Source organism: Erinaceus europaeus, chromosome 3 (genome assembly GCF_950295315.1).
Source record: "Erinaceus europaeus chromosome 3, mEriEur2.1, whole genome shotgun sequence".
In the NCBI taxonomy this organism is placed as follows: Eukaryota; Metazoa; Chordata; class Mammalia; order Eulipotyphla; family Erinaceidae; genus Erinaceus; species Erinaceus europaeus.
Window position 1 is genome coordinate 63,699,989 of NC_080164.1, and position 13,197 is coordinate 63,713,185.

The 13,197-nt window shown below is 48.0% G+C and overlaps 1 protein-coding gene across 1 annotated transcript in view; it reads right to left on the reverse strand.

Moving 5' to 3' along the window:
* Positions 1 to 2,380: 2,380 nt before the first annotated feature.
* Positions 2,381 to 13,197, reverse strand: part of ATOH8 (atonal bHLH transcription factor 8) — a 14,655-nt gene continuing 3,838 nt past the window's right edge. Inside the window, exon 2 of the mRNA XM_060187317.1 lies at positions 2,381 to 3,449. Within this exon, the coding sequence (XP_060043300.1) occupies positions 3,444 to 3,449 (6 nt within the window). The 3' untranslated portion in view covers positions 2,381 to 3,443. The remainder of the gene's footprint in view (positions 3,450 to 13,197) is intronic.

The window sequence follows — 13,197 nt, forward strand, 5'->3', positions numbered from 1 at the left end:
TGTATGTGCGAGTGGTTTTGTGTGTATCAGTGACTCTAACTCACTTTCCTGGCAGAGACCTCAGCCATTGATTTTCAATCTTATATGCACATTAGAATCACTTAGGGGCTTTTAAAACTTCCAGTGCTCAAAAACAGCTCACTGGGATGGCTCACTGGGATAGTACACCTGCTTTGTTACATGTATGTCTGTGTTAGAGATTTGGAGCCCATCCCATTGGGAAAAGTTCTGGTGTCGTAGTGTCTTTCCCTCTCTCCTTCTGTATCTGTCTCCATCTGAAAAAGTCAATCCAGGACAGTGAAGCTTCAGCAATGATAAATACAAATAAATTAATTAAATCAGACAATACCCAGAGATTGGTCTCAACTCTACACCAATAAATCAGAATTCCTGGGGATAGGACTCTAGCATTAGCACTTTCTATCAGTATTTAAGAATCTCCATGGGGAGTTCCCTTTGTTCTTTTTAGATGACAGAGACAGAGAGAAATAAAGAGGAAGAGGGAGACAGAGGGAAAAAGAGAGGCCAATGCTCAACCATTTACGGAGTGTCTCCTGCAGGTGGGAACTGAGGACTTGAATCCAGGTCCTCACACGTAATGTGTGCACTCTACAGGGTATACCACCATCTTAACCCCCTACTTGGGTAGGTCAGTACCTGCCATACCTGAGTAATCCTCTACATAAAAAGCTTTTTTCTCGGCTGGGAGTATGGATCCAACTGCCAACACCCATGTTCAGCGGGGAAGCATTTACAGAAGCCGACCTTCCACCTTCTGCATCCCATAATGACCCTGGGTCCATCCTCCCAGAAGGTTAAAGAATAGGAAAGCTATCAGGGGAGGGGATGGGATATGGAATTCTGGTGGTGGGAACTGTGTGGAGTTACACCCCTCTTATCCTATGGTTTTATCAGTGTTTCCTTTTTATACATAAAATAATTTTTTAAAAAAGCTTTTGTCTCATTCCGTGGTACAGAAAACTTGTATTCTTTCAAGATCCAACTCATGTGGTCCCTTTCTAGGAAAGCATTTCCTAATCACTTCCCAATGGAGAGATAAGTGCGTTCTTTTTCCTAAGACTCCCAACAATATCTTAGTTGTCTGGCAGCATTGTAATTCCTTGCTTGCCTGTCTGTACAGAATAATGACCTCTGTGAAGACAGGTACTACATGGGACCCATCCACACCAACACCTAGATTTTGAGATGAAGTTGATCAGTTGATGCTTCAGTATGGGAAGGAAGTATGTCATGGAACTCAAAGCTGGGAAAGGGTAGGGATTGAAGCCATGGGTTACTCAGGGTGACAAGGCCACTGGTCTGGCCCACAGGCAGAGGGCTAGAGCTACTTCCACTTTAGTAACAGAAAGGGTCCTCCTGTCAACAAGTTTGATGCTGGGTGGCTCACATTCCCTGCTTTTCTAGGAGATGGGCCTCTGCTCCTATCCTAGACCCACATCCAACCCAACCCCTTGGACTTTGACCAAGGACTAATGCCTGGGAGATACCGGACAAGGAGTGGGGGCCTTCTTCCAGCCAGCTCCCACTGAAGACATGCCAGCCCCAGCCCAGGAAGCTCAGGAGTAGATTAAAGAGGGAGACACCAAGCAGATCCAAGGAGAAATGTGCATCCTGCAAAGCTACAGCCCTTTCTCCACATCACCTTCCCTTTCCTTGGGCAGCCCTGTCCTTCTCACACAGCCTGTCCTCCCTGACAGCTCATTCCTAGTCCTCACCTTACTCCCCAACCCCCACCACCAGCCCTCACAGGCCTTTACTATCTTTGTCTTTGGCTCACTCAGATGAAGGGACATGACAAGGATACAAAAACACTTTAAGCTGGGACTAGACACCGAGACTGGAAAGGATTTAAAAAACAAAAACAAACAAACAAAAAAACACCACGATTTGGAGTGAGGCTCCTTAAACTTGAGAACTGGCTCTGCCACTCACTGGCTGAATCCTTGGGACTTTGGTTTCCTCATCTGTGACAGGATTTGTGTTGGCTCAGCAGTGACACCTGAGTGATGGCCAAACAAAATGAGACTTGTAATCACAGTTCCTAACCTCCTAAACTGGGTTCAGTGAATGGATTAAATGAAGTGCAAAGCAGAGATGGATCCTTATATGTTTCTGGTCAGGCCTCCTGGTCACAAACACAGGATGAGGCCATGTGAGCGCTCTCTCTTTCTCTCTCTCTCTCTCTCTCTCTCTCTCTCACACACACACACACACACACACACACACACACACACATTCAATCTCCAGAAGGACTCTCACCCTCTAGGTAAAACCTCTACCCTTCCAACCCCCCCCCCCCTCCACTCCCAGCTGACTGGCCAGACTCCTGGTCGCCCACAGAGTTCACTGAACAAACAAGTGTTTTCTTTACATGTTGGGACTTTTACTTCAATTTGAAGCAGATGTTTGTGTACAGATGTGAATAGCTTTGGCCTTTTGAGCACAAGGGAGTAGAAGACCTTGGCTTTGAAACCACACCCCCACATAATGACCCATTCCCTGGTTCCTTCTTCCTCTCTGCCCTGCTACACAGCCTGTGAAAGATCACTGGCCTCCAAGCAGGGTGCCATCTTGTTTGCCCAGCCAAGAGGTGGGCCATTGGCTAGGAGAGGCTGATGAATGTGTGTGTGGGGGTGGGGGGGATAAGCCCTTAGGCAGATTGCCTTGGGGCAAATCCTTTAGGATGTTGCTGTTTGGCCAATAATGTTTCTTCTTTCTCCCTGCCTCTGCCCTTTACATTCTTCTCATGAAACTGGGGGCCCAAGTAGGAGTCTGGGGCCAGAGAAAAATGAGACTCAGGGTCAGAGGCCTGGTAACCAGTGGGAGGAAGAGAAGGGGACTTTAGTCTCTGGTTCTGTTCTCTATAGGCACTCCCAGCCTCCCCCTCAAAGTCCCCAGAAGACTTATCTCACACCCAGGCAATTCAGGGCCCAGTATAGAAAGAGAGTTCCTGGTCAGAGGGTTAAGCATTTCCAGCAGTCACCAAATGTCCATCCTTCCATGAAGTTCCTGGTGAAACTGCCGACTCAGCTTTGGCTTGAGATGGGAACCGAGGCAATAGGTGAAGGAAAAGTTCTCGAGCAACAATGTGGCTTTTCTGCTGTGGTGTTTTATCAACATGTGGTATTCAGCATCTCTGATGGATCTTTGGCAATGACTTTCTGCAGACTGATGACAGGCCTCAGACCCCAGGACAGGGAGGATGACCTCTCCCCTCCCCACTAGGCAGAAAGCAAAGTGCAAAGTCTGGGGAGTGGCTGGGGGTGGTGGGGGTGGTAGGATGGTGACAGGGAGGTGGGCATGTTCCTGTCCAACCCTGAGAGGTGGTGGTCTGAGCACCTGGCAGCATCTTGGAAAAGATGAGGCTGGATCAGCTTCTCCTCAGATCTGACTGGAAAGCTGGCCCACAGCAGCATCCTTGGTCACTCCTGAAAGAAACAACCAACCATCAGAAGTAGCCAGGATGAGGGAAGTGGCTCAGTGTTGGAACATATGCCCTGTACGTGCGAGGCCCTAAATTCAATCCTAGCACCACATATGACTCGCTTTGCTGAGGACTCACTCTGTCTCTCTCTTTCTATAATAATAATAATAATAATAATAATAATAATAATAATAATAATAATAAGCCACTAAACTGGAAAAAAAACAGAGAAAGGCAGAGAGAGAAAGAGAGAACCCTGTACTCATGCTGACTCCAGTTTCTGGAAGGGACCATGCCAGATGCACTCCCAGCCCCTCCCCTCAATTCTCCTAGGTGCACAAGGAGGGCCTTGGATGGTCCAGGCTTGGGGGGGGGGCTGCATCTTGGGGAGCTCAGTAAGCAGCAGAGCAGGCACATGGATCCAGGACTAACTGCCTCCAGAGCCGTCCAGAGTCCACTCTGTCCTCTGACTTCCCCCCATCTTGACCCCCTCCTCCCACCAATGCATATCACTGAACTATTGCTGGTTTTCTGCTTTGGGGAGAAAGAGCAGGGCCACAGGGAACAGAAATAATTTGGGGCCACCTGATACTAATACCATGATCTCCCAGGCCTCTGTGTCCCACCTCTGAGGGATGTCACAGTAAGGTCTGCTCCACATGGGAACAGTTCTCCCTGGTTCCTATTCCCTACTCTAGTGTGTAGACAACACCTGACCAGCAGTCAAGAGGCCTATTCTAGTCGAAGCCCCCCGTCTACCAGCTGGGGAACTAGAGACAGTCCTTTAACCTCCCTTGGTCTCGGGGTTCTCGTATCTAAAAGGACTAGAGCAGGACAAGAATTTTGAAAGATCCTTTAAGCAGCAAAAATGAAGTCTGACCTGTGGAAGCAGAACACATAAACTAGGTAGGCATAATTCTAGTCCATTTGGAACAGCTGGGTAGGGAGGACTCAGAGAAAAGGGGATCCCATGACACTAATACCATGACCCCCCAGGTTTCTACTACAAATCTTCCAGTATGGAGCCTAGAATTCCTTGAGAATCCACGCTGCTAAGGAGGGCAGCTCCTAAACAACTAAATCGTCCTTGTTAAAGATTTCTCACCTCTAAGTTCCTCACAGCCCTGACTTCCAGAATCTTCACTCTTGATTCTGACAGCTGAACTTGGTGTGGCTCATGAGCAAAAATGATCAGAGAAGGGACATGAGGTGGGACAAGGTCGGGGAGGGGGCAGGGAACACGGGCTGTGTGTCCTGGGGAAGCTCAGCTTGTAGAGAGGTTCTCTGACAGCTCCACAACCACCCAGAGCAGACAGCAGCACTCCCTTAACCCAGCACAGCAACAGTCCTGAGAAAGTGATTCCATGTACTTCTCTTCTGATTCTTGCAACTGCCCTGAACAAACAGCTACATACTTTTTTTAAGCATAACATCTGTCTGCCTGGCACCTCTGACCCGCCAGGGAGCATTCTCAGATCCCCATCTAAGGAACCATCACAGACACCTCAGAGACCGTGCTTGTCACCTGGCAGCATCAGAATTTGAATCCAGATCAGCAATGTTGACTCTTCTACAGAAGGCTGCTCCTACTGAAATGGAGGCTCCGGGAGCCGGGTGGGAGCCAAACCACCGGGCTGGAGGCCGGTTAACCACAGGCTCTGGTGAGCCTCGCCGGTCTGGGGCAGCCACACTGGCTGGCAGCCAAGGTGTGAGGCTGGGCAAGGAGGGAGAGGGAGCAGGGCCAGGAGGAGGGGTGTTCTCTGGCTAATGGAGGCTATAGGAAGCGGGGAGAAAGGAAAAGTGTGAGGAAAGAGCATCTTGATGTGGTGAGACCCAGGCTCACATTCTCAGAGACCGCGGTACATGGCTGGCCCCAGCAGGAATCTGCTTTTTGTTACCGAGTCTGAGGAGGAGGATTAAGAAGAGGAAAGGAACCCCGTGGGGATGTCACTGGGTCTGCGGTCCACAGGGTGATTTACAGTCCACGTCATCCTGGCGCTGGCCGCCTGGGCGGGCCCTGCAAGGCCTGCCCGAGTGCCTTTCTTGTTCAGTCTGCCTGTGGTCTGGGGGAGGACTGCTGGCTCCCCACAAAGGTGGTCAAGGCAGCCTGGGCCCAGCCCCACAGCCTCCAGAGCATCTGAGAGTCCACTAAAGCCACAGCTACCACCCAGGAGTGAGGGAGGTGGGGGCTTCTCTCTCGCAAGTCTGACCTTCCAGCTTGATCCCACCCTTTCCTGGTGCCAGCATCAGACCTGCTTTCCCACCATCCACCTCACCCCAAGAATTCCAGCATAAGCCACATCTGTCCAAGGAAGATTCTGGGCAATCAAGGAGTGGTGGAAAGAACACTGGAGGCCTTAGATGTCAGAACCTTCTCTGAAGTTAACCAGCTGTGCAAACCTTGCAGAAATCACCCTCCCTCTCTGTGCTTTCACTCCTTCACTTCTACAGCAAGAACTCTGTCTATTAGCATTGCCCAAAGGAACATTAACCAGGTGGAATATATTCCATGAGTTTGAGAAAGACCATAGAACCTTGACCCCATATTGGGAACTCTATGCATGTCTGCATATTAAAGGCTCTGGAAAGTTCTACACAAATAAATTCATGTGGCTTTCTCTACCCAGTGTTTTCCCCAGGCAATCGACTGTGACCACACTGAGGCATAGAAGAAAATCACTCACCTTCCAGCAAAGGGAAGTTTCTATGGCTATAAAATGCCATTGCACAGAGCTGGGGGAAAGTCTCAGGAAAGGTGAAAAAGGGTTTAGGAACCCAGTAAGGTATTCTGTAGCCCTTCCTCTAGGTGCCAGACTAAAACAGTATGTACCATAGTATGTGCCCATTTCCGGGTAGCTGTTTCTCTCCTGCCTGACTACCACCTGACCCAGCCCCTCAGCAGCTCAGCAGCCCAGCCTCAAATGCTCGAACCAAGATTCTTACTCCAGTCCTTGGGCTTTGCACCATGTGCGCTTAACCCGCTGCGCTACTGCCCAGCCCCCACCCCCCTTTTTTTTTTTTAACCAGGGCACTGCCAGCTCTGGCTTATGGTGGTGCCGTGGTTGAATCTCGTATCACAGGGCCTCAAGCACAAAACTCTTTTACATAACCACTAGGCTATCTCCCCAGCCAACTAACACAGACTTTAAAAATGAGTAGACAAGATGGTATGCTGAGTCCCAGTGATGTGGTCAATGTGGCAAAGTGACTGAGGTTGTCACATTCAGAAATCATCTTTTTATCTAGTCGCTCTTTTGTGGTCAGAATATCAGCTCCACATGAATGAGGACATGATCTTATTTGTTCATTGATGTCGCCCCAGCACTGAGAACAGTGCCAGACATATGGAAGCATCTAGATAAATATTTGCAGGACAAGTGAACAATCAGAGTAACTCTTCAGTCCACAGGTATTTTATTTACTACTACACTGAGCATTTTTGTAAATGTACCTACACTTTAAAAGAACTCTAGATAATTGTTATAAATCCTGGAATAATTTCACATCCATTCTTAGCTTTTTTTTATTATTATTATTGTGTTCACTTCTAGTCATTTTATCCCTAGTTGTGCCTCCTCTGTTCCCGGATCTTAGTGGCTTATTTTTCTCTTGATTGATTTCATGCACTATAGAATAACCTCACTATGCTGGAGGCATTTTAAAGCCATCGAATCTGCCTTTTAAGTTATTTTACCTTTCACATTAATTTCAGCTATGGTGTTTATTTTATCTGCCTAGCCATTTAGACTATTTTCAAATTATACAGTTTTCTTTTTTTAATTTTTTATTATTTAGTTTCTCTTTTTGTTGCCCTTGTTTCATTGTTGGTGTAGTTATTATTGTTGTTGTTGTTGATGTCATCATTGTTGGATAGGACAGAGAGAAACAGAGAAAGGGGGGGAGAAAAAAAATAGACACCTGCAGACCTGCTTCACCACTTATGAAGTGACTCCCCAGCAGGTGAGGAGCCAGGGGCTCGAACTCGGATCCTTAACCAGTCCTTCCACTGTGCTACCGCCCGACCCCCAAATTATACAGTTTTTTATACAACTTTCACTGCAGGAAAAAAAAAAAAAGATTAAGACCCTGATTTTTTTTTCAATCTGACCAAATATATCAAATGTTAATCTAAAATGGAAATACAGAAAGCAAGAAGAGAAGGCATGGGAATGTATTTTTGAAGTCCTACACTAATAATTATTTCATCTTTCACTGTTAAGTATACCAACATGGGGGCTAAAAGTGTGGGCTTGTGTCCAGTTGTACGTGCAGAACATTGGGGTTCATCTTGACCCCACAGTCATCAGGCAGTGGGTCCCTGGGCAGACTGATTACCCTCTCCAGTGCCCAATTTTAAGGAATAACACTAATAAAACTCACCTTCAAGGTCAGGTGCTTATTAAGACTAGTTATACTCTCCAATCCCCAACAGGGCCTGATACACTTGAAGGTTCTAGCTCATATTCTTACAAAAGAGTTGGGTCCCTGGTTCAGCTAACTAGTATTTGAAAACATAGAATGGCACCACAGGTAGAAAAGTTCCAAAATAAATTACCAGAAATAGTCACTTCAAATCAACTAACCAGCTATCATCTTAAACCAGTTGCTTTCAGTAATATATATAATGAGACAGGTAAGTCGCCAGGTGGGGTATGTGCCTTATCATAAAGGGGCAGAGGCTCAAACCTCAGCCCCGTCACATGGGGGTAGTGTAGCACCAGGGAGAGCTCTGGCACTAAAGTGTCTCACCTTCTCTGTCTGCTTCCCTATCTGAGTGAAAAAGTCGGCCCCACGAATACAAAGGTTCAGCTCCACAAATAAATAAAGTAACTTTTCAAACTTACCTAAGGCATGCCCATTATCTGATGAATGGAAACCAGGGTGTGGTAGAGCCATACAGTGGAATATTACTCAGCCATAAAAACATACTCAGGCATGTTAGAACACAGCTGAACCTCGAACACAGTGTGCTAAGTGCAAGGAGCCACGGACCAACAATGACCACATATCATTTGATTCCATTTGCATGAGAAATCTTTAGATTGCGGTGGCTGAGGGATGGGAAAGGTGCAGTCTGGGGGAAGGCAGTGATAGTTAAAAGGAACAGGGTTTGGGGTGGGGGTGGGGGTGAGGGTGAAGGGTTGATTAAAATATTCTAAAACTGGGTGGGGGTAGAGAGCATAAAGGTTATTCAAACAGACTCTCATGCCTGAGGCTCCAACATCCTAGGTCAATCCCTTGCACCACCATAAGCCAGAGCTGAGCAGTGATCTGATAAAAGAAAAAAAAAGTTCTAAAAATCAACTGGTGATTATATATAATCTGCTAAGTACTGGAAGCCCTAGAACTAGACACTTTTTTAAAAAAAAATAGTCTGTCTTTACTTATTGGATAGAGACAGCCAAAAATCAAGAGGGAAAGGGGTTGTGGAGAGGAAGAGAGAGAAGAGAGACACCTGCAAAAACTACACCGCTACTTGCAAGTCTTTCCCCCTGAAGTTGGGGACTGGGGGAACCCAGGTCCTTGTGCATTGTAACATGTGCACTCAACCAGGTGTGTCACCACCTGGCCTCCTACATACTTTTTTAAAAGATTTTATTTATTCATTAATGAGAAAGATAGCAGGAGAGAGAGAAAGAACCAGACATCTCTGGTACATATGCTGTCAGGGACTGAACTCGGGACCTCATGCTTGAGAGTCCAATGCTTTACCCACTGCGCCACCTCCTGGACCATGAACTACACACTTTCAGTATGTGAACTCATATCCCAAAAGGACACTACATTTTTCAACTGCACAAGTAGTCCATGATAATTATAGCAAAATTAGAAAAGAGTTAACCTCAGTGACTTCTGCAATGTAAAGACGTGCAATGTGGCTATCCGGTACTTTAGGGGAGTGGAATCATGTGGTACAGGCTTCCCTGGAAGCTGGAGTGGAGTTTGTGTTTCCTTTAACACTTCATTGCGTGCATCCTTGCCTTTGGCAGGTCCTCCCTCATGTCTTTTCCAAGGGACAGGTTCTGCTGAGGTTATTCTGGGCACAAATACAGGCCTGGGCTTCCGGCCTTCCAATTTCCCAGGGAACTGGAAGCAGGTATGAACCAGCCCACCCCAGCGCCTCCCACCCAGCCAGGCCTGGGCGCCACGGGTGACAGGCAGGAAAATTTATGAGCAGCTGGAGTTGGCTGCTATTCACAGAGGGTGGGAATACAGTGAAAATCAAGGATCACACTGTGCCTGGGCCGGGCAGCCCACAGAGGTCCCGGGCAGTTAGAAATTGCAAGGTCGTAGCCAGAGCCCCCCTGTGAGTCAAGAGAATCTGCCCGGGGACCCTGGACTGGGAGAAAATTCCTTAACTCCACAAAGATGTATTGCGTTCTTTCTGGGTGCCAACATCTGGGACAGACCAGAGCCCCTTCCCAGGGACAGCTCTCAGCCTCACTGCACAGAAGCAGAAAGCCCCCTTTGCAGGTAACTCTGCAGTTGTCCTGGTGTGGGAGCCGTCACTGCTAAGATGCCTGCCTTATTAACTGCATGGGTGGGCCTACAGGCACAACCCTCTGTTACTGGGCTCCATGCATGTGTTCACACCTCAGTCAGTGATATACAGAAGAGCTCTCCCAAAAGTGAGAAAGGCCCATGTCTGGGCATGCCCAGTAGCATACACACTTTACTGTGCACAAGGACCCAGGTTCAAGCCTCCCAGCCAACACTTGGGAACATCATGCAAAGCAGAAGTTCCACCAACAGTGGTTTGGCGTTGTCTAGTCAATTTCACTTGGCTACACTCTCTTTCTCTCCTTGTCTCTCATCCTCTCTCTGGAAAAAAAGAAAAAAAAAAAGTCCATCAAAACAAGGTAGAATGACACAGATGCAAAGCCCTGGAGGCAAAAGACAAAAGAAATGTGCATCTCAACAGACAGTGCTGTCAATGGGAGTGCAAGGCCTGGGGGTAAGACGCTAGAGGCGGAGGGGTCCCTGGTACCCCATACAAGCACTGAGTGAAACTCCCCACACACCTCACACTATTCTAGCACCTTACTTGGGGCTCCTCCTGCTTACTGGATCCCAGTTCCAGAAGAACAAAGCCTAGTAAGTGTGTCTCCCTGCTCTTCTCCTCAACCCTCAGGAAAATGAGGCCCAGCTCAAGTTCAAGTTTTTTAAAAAAATATTTTTTAATATTTATTTTTCCTTTTGTTGCCCTTGTTGGTTTTTATTATTGTTGTAGCTGTTATTGTGGTTGTTACTGATGTTGTCATTGTTGGATAGGACACAGCGAAATGGAGCGAGGACCGGAAGACAGAGAGCAGGAGAGAAAGATAGACACCTGCAGACCTGCTTCACCATCTGAGAAGCAACTCCCCTGCAGGTGGGGAGCTGGGGGCTTGAACCGGGATCATTACACTGGTCCTTAGGCTTGGCACCATGTGCGCTTAACCTGCTACACTACCGCCCGACTCCCCAAGTTCAACTTCTTAACCCACCAACCCCTCCTCCATCACAGGCTGGGAAATGTGTTTCTCCTCGCCCTCCACTCCATCCTCATTCCTCCAACTGCTGTGCCCTGAACTACTGGTGACCATCATCCAATCTCACTCCTCTCATCCCCAAAACACACCCCTCAACTAGTAACCCCTGGGCCACACTGCTAGGATGCAGCAGGGCAAGGCAGACCCTGAACCACCCAGAGTTCAGCTTCTTCACTGGCAAGTGGGATTGACAAGTCCCAGTCATCCACCCAGTTGCCACATTCCTTAGTTCTAAGGGGAAAGAAATCCCAGTCTTTGTCCCTGAGGGAAGATGTCTGGCAGTGGGAGGCCTGGTACCTCAGAACCAGGGTCAGAATGCATCAAGTGCTCACTGGGATGTAGGGGGCAGGGAGGGAGACAGACCCAAGGTCCCTGCCAAGCAGATGCCTTGGGGTATATGCTACTCAGTCTAGCTGCCAAGCTCTGTCTTCTCTCTGCCTGGATGTCTTGGTGCCAATTCTCTTTTGGCTTCTCCTCTGCTTATCTCTCCACATCCGTCAGTCTATTTGTCTTTCTGATCCCCGCCCAAGATCCCACCCAGAGAACAGGACACTGTGAGGGTCAGCTGGTCTTGTGAGGCCTAAGGCCCAGCTGCTGCAGCTTCCCATCTGCTTCCCATCCTGTGATGTGGCCCATCCAATTCCACTTGGCTACACTCTACTCTTCCAGACCCTGGGAGCTCCAGGAGCTCATGACCTTGCCCCATAGCCAGAGGTGTTGCCCAGGCTGGAGGGAAACAGACAGCTGGGCAGACAGGTGGCTGAGCCAGGTGACGAAGGTCCTGCTCTCACAGCTTCCCTGGGAGGAGAGGGGTGTAGCTGCCTTACAGCTTCACACAAACACCTACATATACTACTACTACTACTACTACTACTACTACTACAACTACTACTACTATTACTACTACTACTACTACTATACAACTACAACTACTACTACTACTACAACTACTACTACTACTACAACTACTACTACTACAACTACTACTACTACTACAACTACTACTACAACTACTAAAACTACTACAACTACTACTACTACCACAACTACTACTACTACAACTACTACTACTACACTACACTACACACACACACACACACACACACACACACACACGGGGGTGGGGTAGGGATTCCTGTGAGGCCTGCTTTCTGAGTTGGAGATTGCTCCGCCCAATCCCCCTTCTGTGTCTATCAATGTCTCTTCTCCCCAATTTCCTTTTATTCTGTTTATTTATTTATTTATTTATTTTTGATTCCAGGGATTCTCTGGGGCTTCAACCAACACAATTCCACCAGTCCTGGAAGACTTTCTCTTTGGAGGGTGAAAGATGCATCAAGGAGACACCATAGCACTACTCCACCATCCATGAAATTTCCCTTTCTGCATGGTGCTTTCATGTGGTGGTCAGGGGTTCCCACCTGGGTCCTTGCACATTGTTCAGTGTGTGCTTTGCCAGTGAGATATCTCCAGCCTCCTCCTGCTCCAGTTGCTCAAAGTGGCAGGCCAGTGAAGGGTTGCCAACCAGATAAGTCAATTCATGCCAGAGTGCTATCCAGCAAGACTTTGCACAGACTACAGGATGTCACTGGGGGGTGAGGGGAGTTAGGGAGGAATCTAGTTGTGAATATTCCAGGGCCAGTGGGAAGCAATGATAGGGTAACCAGAAAAGACCCCTCGATCCAAATAATCAAGGGATTTTCACCTTAGTGTGTGAGTGCAGCTGTAAGAAGAGGAAAGCACCTCCCCTAACCCCCTGGGTTCTGGAGACAGCCCATAGTCTGAGCAGGGGTAGGGGGGTTCTCTGATCAGGACTCACTGGTCCCTCTACCCTGGCCATCAGTGACAGCACAAAGGCAGCTTCTAGCTGTGCTGGGTCAGGCAGAGACTGAAAGAGATCATTTGGCCACATCCATGCACACACACCCCTGCTCTGATGGATTAGCAGCAAGGGCAGAGGGGCAAATGTGCCAGCTCTGGCACCAGGTGGCCTCTGCTTGAATCTTGACTTGCCTGCTCTGCCAGCTTGTGGCTTCAACTGAGCAAACTAGTGGTTTTTTTTTTTTTTTTTTTTTTTTTTTTTTACCAAAGCGCTGATCAGCTGGGTGAGAATGCACAGAGGCAGTGCACTGGTCTTGCATGTGAAACCCACAGCCAGAGTGGAGCGATGTTCTGGTCAAATAAAACAAACAAGCCAAAAAGCAAACAAGAGGCTGGAGG